General features: G+C 37.2%; 1 protein-coding gene and 1 pseudogene across 3 annotated transcripts in view; one reads left to right on the top strand and one right to left on the bottom strand.

The window, feature by feature from the left end:
* Window positions 1-19,890, top strand: part of NADK1 (NAD kinase 1) — a 38,718-nt gene that overhangs the window by 14,742 nt on the left and 4,086 nt on the right. For both annotated transcript variants that reach the window (XM_082904056.1, XM_028233246.2), the window contains 7 exons: window positions 1,129-1,328; window positions 1,745-1,858; window positions 2,052-2,146; window positions 8,814-8,920; window positions 9,707-9,780; window positions 13,481-13,559; window positions 13,796-14,103. In XM_082904056.1, coding sequence (XP_082760182.1) covers window positions 1,129-1,328; window positions 1,745-1,858; window positions 2,052-2,146; window positions 8,814-8,920; window positions 9,707-9,780; window positions 13,481-13,559; window positions 13,796-14,103 — 977 coding nt within the window. The remainder of the gene's footprint in view (window positions 1-1,128; window positions 1,329-1,744; window positions 1,859-2,051; window positions 2,147-8,813; window positions 8,921-9,706; window positions 9,781-13,480; window positions 13,560-13,795; window positions 14,104-19,890) is intronic.
* LOC145806650 (histone H2A.6 pseudogene) lies at window positions 4,728-5,857 on the bottom strand (annotated as a pseudogene). Its single transcript, XR_014349966.1, has one exon. The product of XR_014349966.1 is annotated as a histone H2A.6 pseudogene (transcript).

Raw genomic sequence — 19,890 nt, 5'->3', positions numbered from 1 at the left:
TTACAGTTAGGGAGAAACTCGAGCGAATAGAGGTTTCATCATTATGATCACCTACATTTGCTCTTCAATTTAAATCTTAGGCGGGTGGGTTGGATGATGGAAGATGCTAGTTGCATGATTCAAATGGACTTTCCATTGCTAGACATTAATGCCTTTGCCTTAGGGCCCTCCTGCTGTCCATATTGTTGGGTATATAAAATGGTCATCATCTCTAACAACTTAAGTTTTTATATGAGTTAACAGTGTTGGCTTTTGACAAGGTATTAGGGCTGGAAGGTCCTGTGTTCAAATCTCAATGTCCACTTAATAATCACAATTCATGCATGTTGAATGTATTATATATTCAAATTTGATCCTCTCTAACAGTTTATAAGCGAGTTTGTTTTCAACACTTGTAAAGTGTCTGGGTTTCAAATATACTTCCTTAAAGTTCCATTTTTCATTTGGACCTTTTTCCCTTGCCCTTACAATTATGCTGAAGGAAGAAAAATTCCAGAACAATTCCTTGGGATTGATTTTTTTGAGAGTCGAGAAGAAAAATATGTATTTTGTTTGACTAGGTTTTATGGTTGTCCAGCTTCCGGTTTTGCCATGTGTACAATGAGTGGGATAATGTTACTAATGGTTAGATGCTAATCGATTGAAAAGAGATTTATCAAAAAAGTTAATGGTTAGAGGTTAATGTCCATTCATTTGGTTTGTGGTTTTTGTTTGGATTTTGCAGGTGCTGTCCTGCTCTCCTATACCACCAGTTTCTTTCCCTTCATACTTTCAATTTGCATCTTATCATTGCCTATAGAGGAGGAATCTATGTAACAACATAAACATCTTGATTCATCACAGATGAAACACTATTCTTTCTTTCTTAATCTTTGTCCCCTTCCCTTGTTTGGCTTAATTATGGATATGATATACCACAAAGCTGAAACTTTATGATTATGTGATGTAATTCGTTCACAATTAGGTTTCAGTGTAGCACAGAGTGACACATACGGTTATGTTCTTTCATTCAACTTTGGTCTACCCTGGAACTTTGGCATCGATTTGTATTTAATTAATTTTTTCTTATTTATTTAAAAATTTCAACAACTATCTTCATACCCTGAGATTTTCTGATTTATCTAACAGTGCTGCCATCTGGAGTGAGTAAAGGTGATTTTTACAATGAGAGGGCAGACAACTCAGCAGACCAACCTGTGCTGCTGAATCAAACCTGTGAGCAATCTGAGGTGTGTTGTGGGGAGAACGGAATTTGCTCCCATGAGGTTCTACGGGATGGGGACCCTGATTCTGGTTTGGATGTGGTTCAGAATAGATTTATGAGAAAGGTACATTCCTTTGCATCTGCTGAATAACAGAGCAGGCTCACAATAGTGCAGCGCTTTTTGAAATTTCATTCACTTACCATTATCTGTATTTTAAACCATTACTCATTTCATTGGTATATTTTAATACTGTTACTTGATATTCCTTGAACCACATTGCTTTTAATCAAGCTATGGACTTTATGGAAAGTCTCTGGTCTTATTGAGTTTCTGGTTAGCTTGTTATGGTTGTTGACATGATATAGTTTCTATTGCTTGCCTTTTCATGACTGTATGCTTAGAGAATCTCAAAAAAGGGTTGCAAGGAACTTTTGTTGTGCATCTTTTTACCATTTTTGGTAAAACCAAAATCTTTTGGATGTTTTGGGTAATTAGATACCCAGATTGAAATGCTATTAAAACTTTGCTTTGTGATACAGGCGTCATTTAAATTATCATGGTGTGGCAAAGGTGATAACAACGATCAGCGAAAACATGACATTGTCTCTTTTGAGAAGGGAAATATAACAGCTGCAGAGCGTAGCAGTAAGCAGGTATAGCTGCTGCTGTCTTTATAAAATTTACTTTGCTGCTATTTGAGTCATATCAATGCTGTATGCTGTTTTGTTTATATTGCACTACTCTAGAATTCTTTGTTTCCATACAAAATATAATTCTCAGACTTTTATTGGTTTTAATTTCTCCATTTCATGCAGTGTCTAATTGAACACTCATTCTCAATTGCAGATATCTTTGAAGTGGGAATCTCAGCCACAGACTGTGCTTATTTTGACTAAACCAAATTCACCTTCTGTTCGTATTCTGTGTGCAGAAATGGTCAGGTATGGACAATAATGTTTCCTTAATTTTCACTTTCTGCAGTACTGAAATCAAAATTTTTAACAAATTGCTTCATTAATATGCTAGAGTTGTGTCTTCTGAATTTTCAAAACACTGTTAATGGTGTAGTAACTTTTGAATACATCTTTTGCAATTGTGCCATGCAAGGTCTCTGACATTATTGCTGTGGTGGTTGGTTGATTGTTTTGTCCTATGTTAGAGCTTGCTATACATCAGTTAGGCCATTTCCTAGCAGCTTAAGCTTTTGGGTCAGTTGGTTGTCTAACATGGTATCAGATTGTTGAGGGGTTGGTGGCGGTTAAGCTGCATCGTGATACCTGTAAAAACTAGGGATTATTATTGGGGAGGGGCTTTTGTACTTCAGTTTTTTTGGTGAGATTTATTTGGTGCATTATAAACCTAGTTGATAGGTTTTAATACTCATGAAAAGCCAGTTTGTACGGTCTCTAGGGGTGCTCACGGGTCGGGGCAGGTCTGGTTGCATGTCATCTACCACCTGACTGAATGGGATCAGGTTGAGAAAATCCATCTGCATACGACCACCCATGGTTTCAAAATTGACGTAGCAGATGCATTGGCATGTGGATGTGGATTGGGCATTACGGTTTTGGGCTTATTTTCTCAACTAGTTCCCTTTTTGGTTTGGCTTTCTTTGGGCCTTTCTCCGTTTTTTTTTCTTGGTTGTTAAAAAAACAAGGGCTTATGTTTGGGCCTATTTTGCCATTTTTTGGGAAAGGAAAAAAGCATCATTTTGGATACTTTAACAATTAAATATAATATATTGTAAGAATTTATGTAATTTATGTATTATTGATTGATTGATTGTTGTGTTTAGTACAAATGTGAGAGGCTCCTTATATAGGAGATATAGGTGTAGTAGGTGAAGTGGAGGTGGTAGTGGTGTAGGTGAAGTGGAGGTGGTAGTGGTGTAGTGGGTTAGGTTTAGTGGAGTAGGTGATGTGGTAGTGGTGTAGGTGAAGGTAAATTCTAACAGCCCCCCGCAAACTCAAGGAGGATAGAAACTAACCAACTTGAGTTTGGAGAGAGGAACAAAACAAGAAAATACATAAAAATAAAAAAGATAGGAGACACTGTATGGGGGTGTCATAACGTTGTAGAGGACACTGTATGGTGGTGTCATAACGTTGTAGAGGACACTGGATGGCGGTGTCAGACCGATGTAGAAGACAGTTTATGGGGTCATGTCGGACCGTTGTAGCAGACAGTTTATGGGGTCATGTCGGACCGATGTAGCAGGACACTGTGTGGTCGTGTCAGACCGATGTAGAAGACAGTTTATGGGGTCGTGTCGGACCGTTGTAGCAGACAGTTTACGGGGTCTTGCTGGACCCTTGTAGAAACTAACCGAAATCAATGTCGGGACAGTTTACAGAGTCTTGTCGGACCCTTGTAGAAACTAACCGGAATCTATGTCGGGACAGTTTACAGAGTCTTGTCGGACCCTTGTAGAAACTAACCGGAATCTATGTCGGGACAGTTTACAGAGTCTTGTCGGACCCCTTAAAAAGTCGCACCCTCAAAAGGTGTGCCCAATTTTGTCAAAAGGCGTGCCATCAAAAGGCGTGCCCAATTCATCAAAAGGTGTGCCGGACATGATGGTGAGGCACGTGAGTGCCTTGGTTGGCGTGCCTGTTTGTCGTCTTGTGGCAAGTGGCGCGCGATACGCGTGGTTGCCTTGGCTATATAACCAAGACGAAGGCAGAGGCTGAGGCAGAGAAAAACTGAGAGAAACCTCTGAAAAATCCTTCGTGTTGCTGAGAAAGAGAGTTCCTTGTGCGGAGAGAGATAGTCTGTAATACTCTGTAACGAGAGATATTCTGTAACACTCTGTTGCCCAGAAAATGGCCTCGTCTTCCCGGAGTCTGCTCACCCTCTTTCCCGACCTCAACGAGTCAACAAGAGAGAGAACTGGAGCGGTGGCACTGGAACCTCAACCGAGTGCCCCGGAGTTTACTCCGCTGAACTTTCCGATGCGGTCTGTGGAGCAAAGAATGGTAGTGCAGTCGGATGTGGAGGCCAATCAGTATACTCTGAAGGCATGTGTGGAAAGCATGACGGCGGTCACAAACCTGTCGAACCGGCTGCAGAGTAGGACAAATGAGGTGCAGCATTTAAACTCCCAGCTGGCTCTGCTCCAACGCATGTATAAGGATGCGCGAGCAGAGATAAGTGTGCTAAAAGCGGAAAATAAGGAGCTGAAGCGGAAGGCCACCGTGATGTTCCGATTTGGAGGTCCGCCATATGCGGCAGTGGAGGAGTATGGGGGAGTGATCGTGCCCAGTGGAGTGGGAAGCACAGAGGTAGCACCGTCAAGGACCGCCCAGGACGGAGGCAAGAAGAAGAGACCTGCAGTAGAGTAGAGAAGGGAAAAGAAAAAATCTCACTGTGGGTGTGGTTGTTTTTTTTTTTTTTTTTTTTTTTTTTTTTTTTTTTTTTTTTGTAAGTGTGATTGGGGTTGATCCCTCAAATGAATAAAAGAAGGGAAGGTTTGGTGTGCAAATCTGTATCACACGGAGTGGTGAAAAACAGCAATGGTGTTGGTTTTTTTTTTTTTTTTTTTTTTTTTAATAAATAAATAAATAAAATAAAATAAAATAAAGAAATGGGGGCAACGTGGGTGAGAGAAAAAGTAAAGAGAGAGAGAAAAGCTGTAAAGTGTTTGGTGACAGCTATCTTCTGTAGGTTCTGCTCATGGTATACTTTCTTTAATGCCTCGTGATAAGCATCTTTACAAATGTGCTCATGCTCTCAACAGTGTTGCTGCAATTCCTAGACGTGCAACTGTTGTAAATTGCTGCAGCCAAAACCTTGAATATGGTTGTAATAGGGCTTCCATGAGGAATTTTGGTCCTGTAAATAAGGGGAGCCAAGGAGGAGAGGCTGCCGCACAAAGTAGCAGAGGGCTTCGACGACCCACCAGTCTTCTTCGGAAGCAAAAGGGTGTGAATGTTTGGCATAACACCACCATTCGCAATGGTCACATCTCCAAGAAGCTTACTGAGTTCTTCGTCATTCCTCACAGCAAGCTGGATGTGCCGAGGCACAATCCGAGTCTTCTTGTTGTCCCTCGCAGCATTTCCAGCCAATTCAAGCACCTCAGCGGCGAGATACTCGAGGACGGCGGCGAGGTATACCGGAGCTCCGGCGCCGACTCGCTCGGCGTACTTAACGGCTTTCAAGAACCTGGCGATACGACCGACCGGGAATTGCAGACCGGCCTTGCTGCTCCTCGATGTGGCCTTCTTGGCAGCTCCAGATCCTAGGGTTTTGCCTCGGCCGGCCATTGATGATGATGGTTTCAAAGAATAGGGATTTGTATTTGTAGAGAGATAAAGATCGGAACTTTAGAGAGAGAGAGAATCAGAAAATTTGGGTTTGTCCGGCGGACGGCCAAGGCGAGGCTGCCGCCCGCCGGTGAAGCGGAATCACTAAGTTCTTAACCTTGCTCACCCTGCTCTGATACCATGTAAGAATTTATGTAATTTATGTATTATTGATTGATTGATTGTTGTGTTTAGTACAAATGTGAGAGGCTCCTTATATAGGAGATATAGGTGTAGTAGGTGAAGTGGAGGTGGTAGTGGTGTAGGTGAAGTGGAGGTGGTAGTGGTGTAGTGGGTTAGGTTTAGTGGAGTAGGTGATGTGGTAGTGGTGTAGGTGAAGGTAAATTCTAACATATATTAATAATATGTAGTAGATATATTAGTATTTTAAGTGAAAGCCTAATTTCATGCGGTAGGGTTGGGTTGGGTTTTGCAGATGGAATTATGTATATCCGCCACCCAACCAAAACCCGACTTTTTTGGGAATTGCTAGACCTGCATCCGCCCGCTCATTGCATCAAAACCATTCATTTAAGCTTGAGTTGGGATGGGTTGGCTATATGTTTGCCGAGCCTAGTATAAGGGTTGCAAACAAACCGAGCCGAGCTTTGTAGGGCTCAAGCTCAGCTTGATTATCCAGCTTGAGCTTGGCTCGATAACTAATCGAGCTCAAGCTTGTTAATATTAGTCAAGCTTGAGTTCGGCTCGAAGCTCGATAATAAAATTGTTTTACTATTGTTCACATAGTTATTTATTCTATAATTTAATTAAAGATAAAAGAACCGAGCTTATTTGAGCTCAATCTCATTTATTTACTTAACAAACCAAGCCAAACAAAGCCCTTAACGAGCCAAGCTGAGCCAAGCTCGCGAACAGCTCGGTTCGTTTGCAGCCTTATCTAGTTTGGTCTTATGAGTGTACTCCTTTTGAGAATTTGATATACCACCATTTGGTCCATATCCTTGCTGGTTGAGCTTTGGGGATATTAGTTATCTAGAATGCTTTCTCTGTAGTATGATATAATTACAAAAGAAGAATTTATATGGATATTGAGTTAGTAGCTCAGATTCCGGTGAAGGTTTGAAAGATTTCCAGTAGGGAAAGTAAAAAAAGAGACACTCCATTCCCTCTTTTTTCTTCTCATCTCCCCATTTCGGTTATTAAAATAACTTGTAATTAATTTTGGCAGAGACCTTCACTTCAAATCTGATTTGGCATTATGTAAAAGCACTGCATTTTTCTTTTTACAAATTTTTAGAGGACAATTAATCTGACATAATTTTTATTCTATGTCCATTGCCCCATAACCAGATACCCTAGGTTTTCATATATCTGTAGTTTGAGAACTATCCTGGTAAGGTCCAAAATGGTTCAGGAAATAATGGTTATTTCACCACAGGATTTTGTATTTTTTGACCTGATCCACAAGATTTTGAACTTGCATGTTAAAGGATATTGTGATGCTGCGGATTATCATGCCAATTGATACTCTAAATCTTTGAAACCATCCAAATGCTGGAAATGCAATTAACCAGCCCAGTTTGAATTCTGGCCTTCAAATTTCAGGCCCATTTCCAAGTTCAAATTGCATCTTTGTTGTGTTTTATTGTCTTAAATTATGTGTAATGTCATATGTCTGTTCAGTTGATATCATACCTTTCATTACTTGAGCCTTGGTAGAATGGTCCTAGGATTAAAACCATTTATATCCATGTCAACTATATAGAACCTTTTTACCATGTAATAATTTCCAACTTGTTTGGTAGGAGGTAGAAGTGGGAGGAATTGGCTTATGTGAGATCTGATTCTTTCTCAAGCTATTCATTTGCATTTGAACTAACCTAGTATTTCAAGAGTTGGGATGGAGATACTCTTTGTAAATGTAATAGGAAAAGCTGGTTGGGGGATAAATCCTTGCAGGCCCACTAGAAAATTTATCAAATGATGGGCAGCAATCAGGAAGGAGGGAAAGGAACCTTATTTCCTCCTTTAGATTGTGTTAATATACAAGGGTAAAATAAAAACAAGCAGGAGATGATCTTTCTTCTAATCTTTTTCCTTCCTGTTCAACCAATACACCAAGGCTATATTTGAATCTTGGATTTGTTGAGGAAAAGTAAAAGGAAAGGGAAAATACAGGAAAAAGGAGAAGGAAATAAGATGATCCAAATTCCATGCTCTTGTTTGGTAGGGTTGGAAAATGAGAAGGAAATGAACAATTCTCAAGAAATGGTTTTCCTCTTTTCTTTCTTTCTTGATGAGTTGATCTCATCTGATTTTGCTATCATAGCACAAGGACCCAATTGCCAAAAAATCTGCTGAGTTGCTTTCTCCGCCCTCTTTAATTCGTAATGTGGGCCTTTTCAATTGGATTTCTCATTGTTGGTGGGTCTGTCCATAACCCAGAAATTTTTGTAAGTTTCATTCTTTGACTAGGTTGGCAAAGTAGAAGAGAAGCTTTCACATGATTGGCTTTAGCATCGAGATTTCCTCTCTATTCACTATTTTGTTTTGAATCAATGATCTAATAATCACATAACTATGGGAAAAATAATTCTCCATGTTTTCATTGCTAATTGTGGCTCAATAACTCATTCATTCTCTCTTCTTGGACACATGAAACTCAACCGATATAGTCAGATCTTAAAAAAGTAAGGAGTCTCTGTCTCGGTGTCTCTGCTGTTATTGCAGTATGTGCTTGAGCTCATATCGCTCCTCTAATGGTGAAGAACCAATAAAAGGAAAATCTACCATTAAAGTCGACATACCAGACTGGTGTATCTATGTGGCACTGGTTTTCAGTTGTCTTTTCTATCAGTGGGCTGCTAAAGGTAGGTGTATATTGAATAAACGGCTGAGGCTGCAGAGGCAGTGAAAGCAATGCTGGAGGCGGAGGAGTTTTATGCCTTTTTATCCGCTCTTCTCATTTAGGAAGCTTGGGAGCCATCGTTCATAGCTCTTCCATGCTATTCCTTTTCTTTTTTTCCCCTTCTCTGCGAGAAGCCATCGAGGCTCTCTGGTCTGTGACGAGCATGATTGTGCCCTATAAGGGAAATGAGGATCTTTACCCTCCACTTTCCATCACTATGAAACTAGGGAAGTAATTTCATTTCCCTTAACAATTTTTAGAATCTAGACACAACCTGAATGGAAGATGTCATCCTTTGCTTCTGCTTACAATTTGTTTGGAGCTTACAGTGCAATATTATTTTGATTTCTTTATGGTTTTCTTACCTTTGTGGCTGGATCAGATGAACCTTGGGTCAAATATTATGAGATGCTCATTCTCTTGTTTCATTCCCAGATGGTTGAAAGATCATAAAGAGCTGAACATTGTTGTGGAACCACGAGTGAGGGTAGAGCTTCTAACAGATTCAATGTACTACAACTTTGTACAAACCTGGAAAGATGGTGAGCTTTGGTACATTTTTTACATTCTGAATATTGAAATTTGAACAAGATACTATTTCATGTACCACTTATGATCATGTTTTCATGCTTTTTAATGCTAATTTAAACTCCTAAACTCCTCTTTTGTGTCATATGTTTTGAACTTAAATAAGTTTACTTCTTTGGCATTGCATATGAAGTATCTTTTTACACCGAGACTTGTAACCACTCTCATTGGAGTTCAATTTCTTCTCATGGTTATTGAAACTTATTCATGCCATAGTCAGATTTTATTTTATAATAGCAGCTAAAAACATACATTCACTCTACTATATAGTTGAGAGAAAATCATGTGGTCTGTCTATTAGCTTCTTAGAGGTGGAAGCAATCCTTAACATGGACAACTAATAACAACTTGCTGTTTGAAAATGTAGATGTAGTTGTTGTTTCTCAGTATTGCTATAAAACCTAGCTGTCGAAATGATAAATTGATATATACAAAAAAACCATAACCAGTATTATTGATCTATGAATAGGGGTAATAAGGATAATGTTATTTTGTCCAGTAGTTTTCAGCAGCTTTATTATTGACTCATAACTTGTTTGATGGTTTGGTCAGCAAATCAACATGTCCATTCCATGCCTTCCCTTCTTTTGATTGAAGGTCTAAAGTTACTACACCTTTACTGGCGTGGATGATGAAATTGATCATGTGATTAGATGAGAATCTTTTGTGTTTATTTTCTATTATATTGAATAAAATTTGACTAGTAACCACGTGAAAATCTCTGTTTTCATTATGAACAGACAAGGAAGTTCTGCTTCTGCACGAGAAAGTTGACCTTGTTGTAACTCTTGGTGGGGATGGAACTGTTCTTTGGGTATGTGTGTTGGATCATTATATCTTGATTCAAAATGATTTGAGTATATTTTAGAACATTGCAGCATTATTAATTCATTTGGATGAATACAATCTAATTTTATTACTGTCACATGTAATTTTGTTAGCGGTAGAATCACACAGGTTTGGAATCAGGTATATTTGTGCTATTTGTTTATAAGATACTTAAGGAAATTTAGTTTATACTTTTTAATAGTTTTATTTATTTATTTGTTGATGTTTGATTTGAGATTGAATTTATTGGTGTAATGATAAGGAGAAGGCAGGAGGATATCCTCTCCTGCCATGAGAAACAACAGAAGAAAGGCAACAAGATAATCTAACAAAGGTTGAAGATAACTTCCAGATCTTTAGTCAGTCAAGTGTTTCTCTTGGTTAAAAATCAATTTATAGTTGACTGATTTCTGTGTCAAGAGAGGGAAACCCTCAAAGAAAACCAATGTCAAAAATCAGTCAATGCGAGCACAAAAGCATTGTCAATCCTTTTTTCTCTTATATTCACTTTTGATTGTGCTATAAGACAAACTATCCACAGGCTAGAACTAATGTAAAAAATAAAATATCTAAATGGTGTTTCAAGTTGAGTTGGATTGAGTAGGAGTATTGTGACTACTGGGGTTCATTAGAATCCTCTGAGATCAAATTTGCCGTCCAGGGATTCAATTTCGTCTGTCGCAATCTGAGACTTATAAAGGCTTTAGTCTATGAAGCACGGATACTTCAAATAGGAAGACATATCCGTATCGTATCCGTATCGGATACCGATACTCCTCGGATACTTACGGATACGTATCAGATACTTCTTAAAAGTATCGGATACTTTTCAATTAATTTTTCATTAATTTTGAAGTATCGGATACTTAGTTTTGAAGTATCGGATACTCCGACTCACATATTATCGGATACTTCTTAATTAATTTTGAAGTATCAAATCCTCCAAGTCACATTTTACTCCTTTTACGAAATTAGAATTGTATTATTTCTTGCATAACATCATGATATAATATAATTGCGAGAATAAATAGAATATTTTTACAATACTTTGCTTAGTTTTTTTTTAATAAAAATAACATAGTAAGCTCAAATAATAGAATTCATCAAATTGGCATATCTTCATTATATCATGCGTGTCCCCTATAACCACATAGAAGTAAGGATTAATAAGATAATATAACAATAGTAAAATTAAATATCAATAAATAAATAAGAAAATAAACTTGCATAGAATATTTTTGACTAGTGCAAAAGGAAAAAACATAGGGTCAAGTTATGGATTGTTTTGATATTATAATATCAACATATTAGACTTGTTATTGAAATGAAATATTTGCAAGACCTATTGAAAATTTAAAAACTAAACTAGCTATTAGCTTAAATTAATACCTAATTTTTAAAGATTAATATTTTGCATTATAAAGTTACTGTGATTTCTCAACATTCTTGAGCTTATGTGTAACTCATTGCTAATAATTTATTTATTTTTTATTTTTTACAAACGTATCCTAGCCGTACCCGTATCCTACTTTTTTAGGTTTTGCTGTATTGCCGTATCCGTATCGTGTTGTATCCGTATCTCGTATCTGTATCCATGCTTTCTAGGCTTTAGTTGGTAGGATTAGTTTAGTTTGGTTTAGTTCAAGGCACTTGCTCTGGTGCAAGCTTAGGGTATGGTCATATCAGAACCTGTTCAGTTGGTTCATTTCTTGATACAGACATTGTTACGCCAATTTGAACTGAAAATCAAGCCTTATAGGAGTGTATATCATAGTTTTATTGGTTTGTTACAATGCAGCTTGAGGTTCATGTGAAAGTGGTTCAGACATGTATGAAAGGTTCATGGGTTTTATTTAGTTGTTTGTTTATTTATTTATTTCGTCATTGTTATTGTTGGTGTAAATAGTACTTTCTTTTCTGCTCAGCCCCCTTGTGGAAGGTGGCCTTCTTTGCCCTCCACCTAAGCTGTACTAGACCCTTTGTATTAATAATTCATTGTGATTTATTATTGATTTTTAATGAATAAATTAAGCATAATTGTTGGACTAGCCTTGAACCATGCAAATAATTTGCGCTTATTAAAGAGAACACGTATAGCAAATTAATCATAAAAGCACCAGGCAATGGCAATGAATTATGCAAAACAACCTCTAAACTCTTTCCTGCTATAAACTAAACCTTTTATTTATTTATTTATTTATTTCCTGTTGGTTTAATTATGCTTAATTGTTTTGAAGAGACCTGGGTTCAAATAATTGCTCTCTGTATCTCATCACAGCAGGGGGCACACTTTTCCTCTGGTGTATGCCATGGTTTGGTGCTACTCATGGTATCAAGAGAAACATAAAGTCTAATCTATATTGGGAACTAAAATTTGTCAATTCTCTTAGTGGGACTAACAATCTCTAGAAACATATTGCTGTGCATGTTGGGTTTCAGTTTTCATTGGCTGAAGGCTCCCATCTGAAGATGCATTTATTGATGGTTGTGAAAATGTACCTTTTAAGACAATGTAGGAAACACTGTCAGTTATTGGTACTACTCTTATGAGTTATGCCTACAAAAGTGATTAAAATTGATAAATAGGAACTATAGTGCAATATTGTTTCTTTTATGTTCTTATAGTTTTGTAGTTATCCATTGATAAGGTAATTGGTAATTGACATTATATATTATACATATTACATTCAATTCAACCCTTCATTCCTTGCAGTTTAGTATTATGCATGATGTAGAGTGTTGTCTGTTAAGTTCAGCAAAATAATTTAACAATTAAACCATATTAGCATGTATTGACTCTTAAATGCACACAAAGTAATTTTGCCCTCATCTGATATGACTTTGATTAGAAAAGGATTCTAAGTTGTGGTAGGACACCAGTTACTAACAATAAGGAAAAAGTAGGTTTTTGAGATGTTTTAGAATTAAGATGTTTTGGTCATGTACAATGAAGACCTATAAATGCAATGGTTAGGAAGAGTGATTTGATCATCATAAATGGAAATGTTATGCGGCGGGAGGACATAAACTGACATAGGGTGTAGTTGTAAAAATAGATATGAAACTATTTAATTTAACTGAGCATATACCCATTCATAGAGCAAAATGGCAAAAAAGGATTCATGTAGCTTACCCCACTTAAGTGGGACACAAGGCTTAGTTTGGTTGTGTTAATATACATGGCAGTGTTGCTCAATTTAATGTGATACTATTAAAACTTTCTACCCAATGACAAAGCTAGAGAGAAATAAGAAAAAAAGAAAGAAAGGGGCAAACCGCTGTAATTTCTCTTTCTCCTTCATGGAAAATTTATTTTTAGGAAAACATATAAACAGTAAGAAATTGCTTTCAGTATGCGACTAAACACTACTTTTCATTACCCGACTACTACTACCATTTGGTTAATGAGGTATTACACTAAACCCTTGGATTTGACCTGAACCATTATTCACTCAAAAATTGTATCCCAGAGTCAAGTATGGGCGTATAAAGTACTATTCTACTTAAATACCAGTCACCATGGAAGTGCAAAATTAATCCTTCAAGTTGAATATTTTCTTGGTTGTTTAGTCAAATTTGATAGCCTCTTTTTATTTTTCTTCCCTTTGTGATATTATCTTGTTTTTTTTCTTTTCCTTTTGGCATAAACCTTCATTAGCAATTACAATGTGCCTTTCTGTATGCAGGCAGCATCAATGTTCAAAGGGCCAGTTCCTCCCCTTGTCCCGTTTTCTTTAGGTTCTTTGGGCTTTATGACCCCATTTTGTATCCTCCATTTTTGTTAAAAGGGTGTTCTTTCCTGCATAGTCTGATTTAAATTCGGTAAAAATTGAACCTTGGGCCTGCTGCCTGGTTGCAGTTATTTGTGTGCTGCAAAGCTTTGCCCAAAAGGGATAAATTTATTTAGCCAAATTATACTTTGAACTAAACCCTGGAAATACTAGCTTTTGTTTCTGCAGGTTACTTTCTCTGATCCAAAAGTGATCCTTAACATTATTCAGATAGTGAACATTACAAAGAAACTCTTGATTCAATCCTTCGGGGTCCCGTTAGTATCACATTAAGACATCGGTTGCAGTGCCATGTTATTCGTGAAGCAGCTAAAAATGAATATGAGACCGAAGAACCTATACTAGTTTTAAATGAAGTGACGATTGACCGTGGAATTTCATCATTCCTTACAAATTTGGAATGCTATTGCGACAACTCATTTGTCACCTGTGTTCAAGGGGATGGTTTGATCTTGTCAACAACATCTGGAAGCACTGCATATTCCTTGGCAGCTGGTGGATCAATGGTCCATCCACAGGTATGTCCATACACTGATAATATCTAGGTATGCATGCTTATTCAGTGGAAGTTGGTTTATCTTGACAATGGATTGAACCATAGTATCTGTATTTTTTTGAATTTATAATACCCACAGATTATAAATAACGGCTAATCCATTGTAGTACATAAAGCCAATATACCAACCTTGTCTGAGAAACAATTTTGTTGGGGGACAGTTTTAGTCTGACTTTTGTAAAGTGCTTCCATTTGTCAATAATAGAGAGGCTTTGGAATCTATATGTAAGTTAGAATGAGTTGGAAACAACTGCATCTGTGTATCCTGTCCTCACTTTAATATTCTGAAAGCTGAGTGGGGTGTCGTTGAGTGGAGTTTTTGGAGCTGATTTTAATGTTCATATATGCTCTACATTCTTTTTTGCTCAATAAAAGATTACATGCTTACATGAATGAACCAGCAGAGGAACAAGCATGATGCATGCATTTATCATGAATCATGATAATTCTATCTTGCAGCTTTGAATTCTGATATAAACCAAATCATAGTCGAACCTCTGATATTGTGGGAGATTTTAAATCTTCTCTGATTTATATTCATAAATATTCCACTTAATGTAGCTTCTGTACACCTTTCAAGAACACTTGTTAATGGCTATAAGAAGGGCTTCTGCCTTTTAGTGATTCCTTGGTTTTGAAAATTTCATTCTGAGACACGTCATCACTAGATGGTTGCTTTTTGGCATCACAACTGTCTTGGCCTGGTTGTAAGTTGTGATGTGTGTGGACGTGGTTTTAAAACCTATCTTGTGTAAAATCAAAAGCAAAAATAAATAAATAAATAAATGAAAAGGAGATTATTTTATGCTTCTGTCACAATAGATTTTGCTTTATATATATAGGAATTCATGTGTTTATGTATGTATACATATGTATATATTTGATAAAATAATCATAGATGTACATGAACATTGTTATTATATATTTTAACATTGATAATATAACGTTAATTGTTCCTCGAAATAAAAAATCTATATATTATAAGGTAAAATTGTATATCATTAAGTAACTGTCGCAAAACAATTTAAATTTTCAAATTCTTTTATTATTATTGTAGATTGTAAATCTGTTAATTGCTAGTTGGAGGGTTGACTTAGGTCTGAAACTATATACTGAAAAGTTGATGGCATCATTTTTCTGGCGAGAAGTATGTTCAATAAAAGTAGCAAAAGGGGCAAAGCATACACTGAATGTATTACAACTCGAAAAACTACGAAACTCAAAAACCTACAGATCTCCAACAAAATTCAACCCTATGAAATTGACCAAAACTAAAGAATTACTACAAAAGTTTCGTATAAGCTAAAAATGTGTAGAACGAAGCAAAGACATCTTAAGGTGAGGAATTGCTACCACTCCATTGTCAAAAAGTTTTGTTGGTTCCTCTCCTTCCAATTGCACCATCTCAAAGATACAGGTTCTCCCAATCAACTCTTCCTTAACATCCTGATAGGACGCTAGATATCTATGTTAACTCGCCAATTTTCCCAAAAGCTTAAGCTATTAGAGAATGGGCCTAACAATGTATATCAAACTATTGAACACCCTCCCTCACGTGCAACCCCATCTTGCAAGTGAAGATGCAAACACAAAACCAAACAAAAAGCATCATACAACCAAACAAAGAAAAAGAAACCAAACATAAACCAAATACCAAATGCCAACAGAGAGACTTGAAGCCAAGACCTCTCTCAACTAGAGCTCTGATATAATGTTAAGTCACCAATTGTCCCAAAAGCTTAGGAAATGGGCCCAACAATGTATATCAAGTTATTCAACAATCTAGTTTAGAAAGAAAGAAGTACTTAGTGTCAAAAATTTGTTATAGAGTGGCAAAACACATCATAGGTAGGTACCGGAGACTCAAAGGGTGTCTAGAAAGAGATGAAGGAAACCAGCTGAATAGAGGAGAGAGAGGTAGTGGAGAAATAGAACTTAAACTCTACGAAAGTACAAAGCTTAGTGTTCAAAATGGAAGCCTCAATCTCAAGTGGTGTTTTACACAAGGACACAGCAGGGACATTGTGGGGACACACATGGGACACACAAGTGGCGTGTCCTTCTATTTAACTAATTTTTTTTTAGAGGACATGCCACCTAGATTCTTTTTCCCCTCTTCTTTAGTTCTTTTGATGTATGTTTCATGTTGAATGTTTATTACTTTATGCTTCTATTTAAACAATTAATAGATCATCCATAAAAAAAAAAAAAAAAAAATAAATAAATAAATAAAAAAAAAAAAAAAAAAACATAAACGATAAGACTTAACTTAATAGTAAGGTTTTGTTTTTTTATTTATTTTTTGTTTTTATATTGAATTAGTGTTAGTTTTTGTTAATTTTGATTATTTATGGATGTAATATTAATCTATATAGAACATAAAAATATATAGTTTTTTTTATTGCCGTAACCTCGCCATGTTCATGTTCCTATTTTTTTTTTTCCCCTGAAATTCCCATGTCCGTGTCTGCATTCGTGTCTGTGTCCATGTCCGTGCCCGTGCAGCTTACATCTCTAGTGAGAAACTGTTATGTTTGACGTAAGAGACGTGAGCCTCTATAACTGAATGTTTGAGAATGCTGACAACATCTAAGGGCATTCGTTGGGCTTGTTAACATATAATTAAGCCATTAGAACTTAGAAATGTCTCTTGGTTGGAAACAAGAACTTCTGCAAGTTTGCAGAGTATAGCTTAGTGGTGAGGTTTCTCTCTTTCAGTCTGGCCTATGACAACTTGATCATGTAGGGTGGAGCACTGTAGCGAATTTCCTCCATTTCTAGCCTCACTACAAGTCCCTAGAGTCACACAGTGTGTGCCTAGAGGTTTGGCATCTTGGCCTAGGTTGAGGATGCACACACTGTAACTTCTGCGGAATGAAGTCATGAGGTAACGTAGACTCTTTACTCCCACAAGACATAGATGCTCGACTCCTGTGGGTGACAAAAAGGTAAGGCCTTTGGTAAGTTGTGGTTTTGTTTTTTCTTTTAGAAACAAAGGCAATCAAAATTTGAAAACACCCATCATTTTCATATGGTTTTCATCGTTATGTGAAAATAATTTTTGAAAATCGAAAATCACTTTTTGGTGTTTCTTAGAACGTGGATATTTCTAAAAAATTTCTCGAAAATAGTTTTCAGAAATAATTTGCCAATCAAGTTTTTTGTGTTTTCCAAATAGTGAAAACAAAGCCAAATAGATCCTTAATGTTTGGACCGAAGCATGCATGAAGTGTTGTAGGCCTTAATATATATATATATATATTGGTGGGTTTTTTGGGTTGATAAATGATTTAGTACTTATATGTCTAAGTATTGCTATATTGGCTTGTGGCCTCCCTCGATTAATTGATTGAGCAGGAAGTGGAAACTGAACATAGTTTACCAAAATGGAAATGCAACCAAACTTGACACCATAAAAATGTATTGACGACAGCTTAGGCTTAAAATTTCTACCATTGGTTAACGGTCTAAGAATGGGGATAAAGGTTAAAATGATGGAAATGTTGTTGATTTATGAGTTTCAGGATTAGTGCAGTTAAGATAAATTGTATGTGAAGTATGTAGTAGACTAGCTTTGAAAAGAGTAAAAAGTACACATTGGTGTCCAGGAGATGCACAAGAGATTCCATTTTTGTTACTTTGGTTCATCTGCTAGGAAGGGAATATCATAAATAACATCTGTAAACTACAGTGGAGTGAGGCAAGTGGGGAAGTTCCTTTAAATTTTATCAGACTGCTGTAAGGCTATTGATGAACGCTTGCAAAACAAGGAAAAATGTCTGTCGGATGAGTTGATGTAGGACGATTATGGACAGCAGCAACAGTGTGCTTTTGGGGCTGATTTTAATTGGGTTTATGGCTGAAATTGCAATAATCGTATAGGGGTTTAAAGGGTTTGTTTAGGGTAATAAAGGAGTAACAGTTTGAGTATGAAAAGGTGAGATTTTGGCATTGTTTTAGGCTGTGAACAGTGATTCATAAGCAGTATTTGGGCTATGAAACTGCTGAAATAGAAGTGGGAAAAGAGGAGAAGAAGATAGGTCTAGGAATCACTCTTAGAATCCCTAGGCATCACACCTAGGGTCAGGGTTGCATCACATAATCCATAAGATAGCTTCAAAGCTTTTCAAATTCTCAAAAATATCAATCCTATTAAATTATAATCATTACAGGACTTTATATAGAACTAGGAGATTTCCTAAACCAGCTATTATAATATTTTTGACTTCCAAAATTAATCTAAGATTAAATAAGAAACAAAACAAAGACTAATTAAATTACTTGACCCACAACTCATATTCGAAAATTCTATAAATTATCAAAAAAGCCAACCAATCAACCAACCAAACCAAGCCTTAAGTCCCATCAAATGGGTTTACATGAATCTTTCTTCTCCACTCGACTCTATCCAAGGCCATTTGGTTTGTCAAATTAAGGAGATTTATATCTCCATTTACTACATTAGCCCACGTCAATCTAGGTCTGCCGCTTCCCTTAACACTTTCCTCTACCGTCACTGTCTCATATTGTTAAAAAAAATGTATTATTGATTGATATCTAGATGTGTTACAAGATTGTTATTGATTGATTGATATCTTGTTGATATCTATTACAATGATTCATGATTCCTATATATAGAAGAGGGTGAGTGTGTAGTAGGTAAGGAGTAGGTGAAGTGGAGGTGGTAGTGGTGTAGTGGGTTAGGTTTAGTGGAGTAGGTGAGGTGGTAGTGGTGTAGTGGGTTAGGTTTAGTGGAGTAGGTTTAAGTGGGTGAAGTAGGTGGAGAGTAGGTGGATTTTAACAGCCCCCCGCAAACTCAAGGGGGATAGGAACTAACCAACTTGAGTTTGGAGAGAGTAACAAAACAAGAAAATACATAAAAATAAAAAAGGATAGGAGACACTGTATGGTCGTGTCAGACCATTGGTGAAGACACTGGATGGTGGTGTCATAACGTTGTAGAGGACACTGTATGGTGGTGTCATAACGTTGTAGAGGACACTGTATGGGGGTGTCATAACGGTGTAGAGGACACTGGATGGCGGTGTCAGACCGATGTAGAAGACAGTTTATGGGGTCATGTCGGACCGTTGTAGAAGACAGTTTATGGGGTCATGTCGGACCGTTGTAGCAGACAATGTTGTGACAGTTGTTGTGACAGTTTACGGAGTCTTGCTGGACCCTTGTAGAAACTAACCGGAATCAATGTCGGGACAGTTTACAAAGTCTTGTCGGACCCTTGTAGAAACTAACCGGAATCTATGTCGGGACAGTTTACAGAGTCTTGTCGGACCCATAAAGGAGCTAACCGGAATCAATGTCGGGACAGTTTACAGAGTCTTGTCGGACCCTTGTAGAAACTAACCGGAATCAATGTCGGGACAGTTTACAGAGTCTTGTCGGACCCTTAGAAACTAACCGGAATCTATGTCGGGACAGTTTACAGTTTCTTGTCGGACCCCTAAAAAGTCGCACCCTCAAAAGGTGTGCCCAATCTGTTAAAAGGCGTGCCATCAAAAGGCGTGCCCAATCCATCAAAAGGCGTGCCATCAAAAGGCGTGCCCAATTCATCAAAAGACGAGCCATCAAAAGGCGCGCCAGACACGCGGCGATGTACGTGATCGACAGTGCGCGTGTCGGCCTCTTCGTCATGTTCTATATAAATCAATGCGGAGGCTGAGAGAACAAGTGGAAATCAAACCAGTCTGAAGCCTCTGAAAATCCTTTGAAAAAAACTCTTCCGTTTCTG

The sequence above is a fragment of the Camellia sinensis genome, chromosome 14, assembly GCF_055761805.1.
Source record: "Camellia sinensis isolate YWXY chromosome 14, ASM5576180v1, whole genome shotgun sequence".
In the NCBI taxonomy this organism is placed as follows: Eukaryota; Viridiplantae; Streptophyta; class Magnoliopsida; order Ericales; family Theaceae; genus Camellia; species Camellia sinensis.
This window is presented reverse-complemented; position numbering and strand designations above follow the sequence as displayed.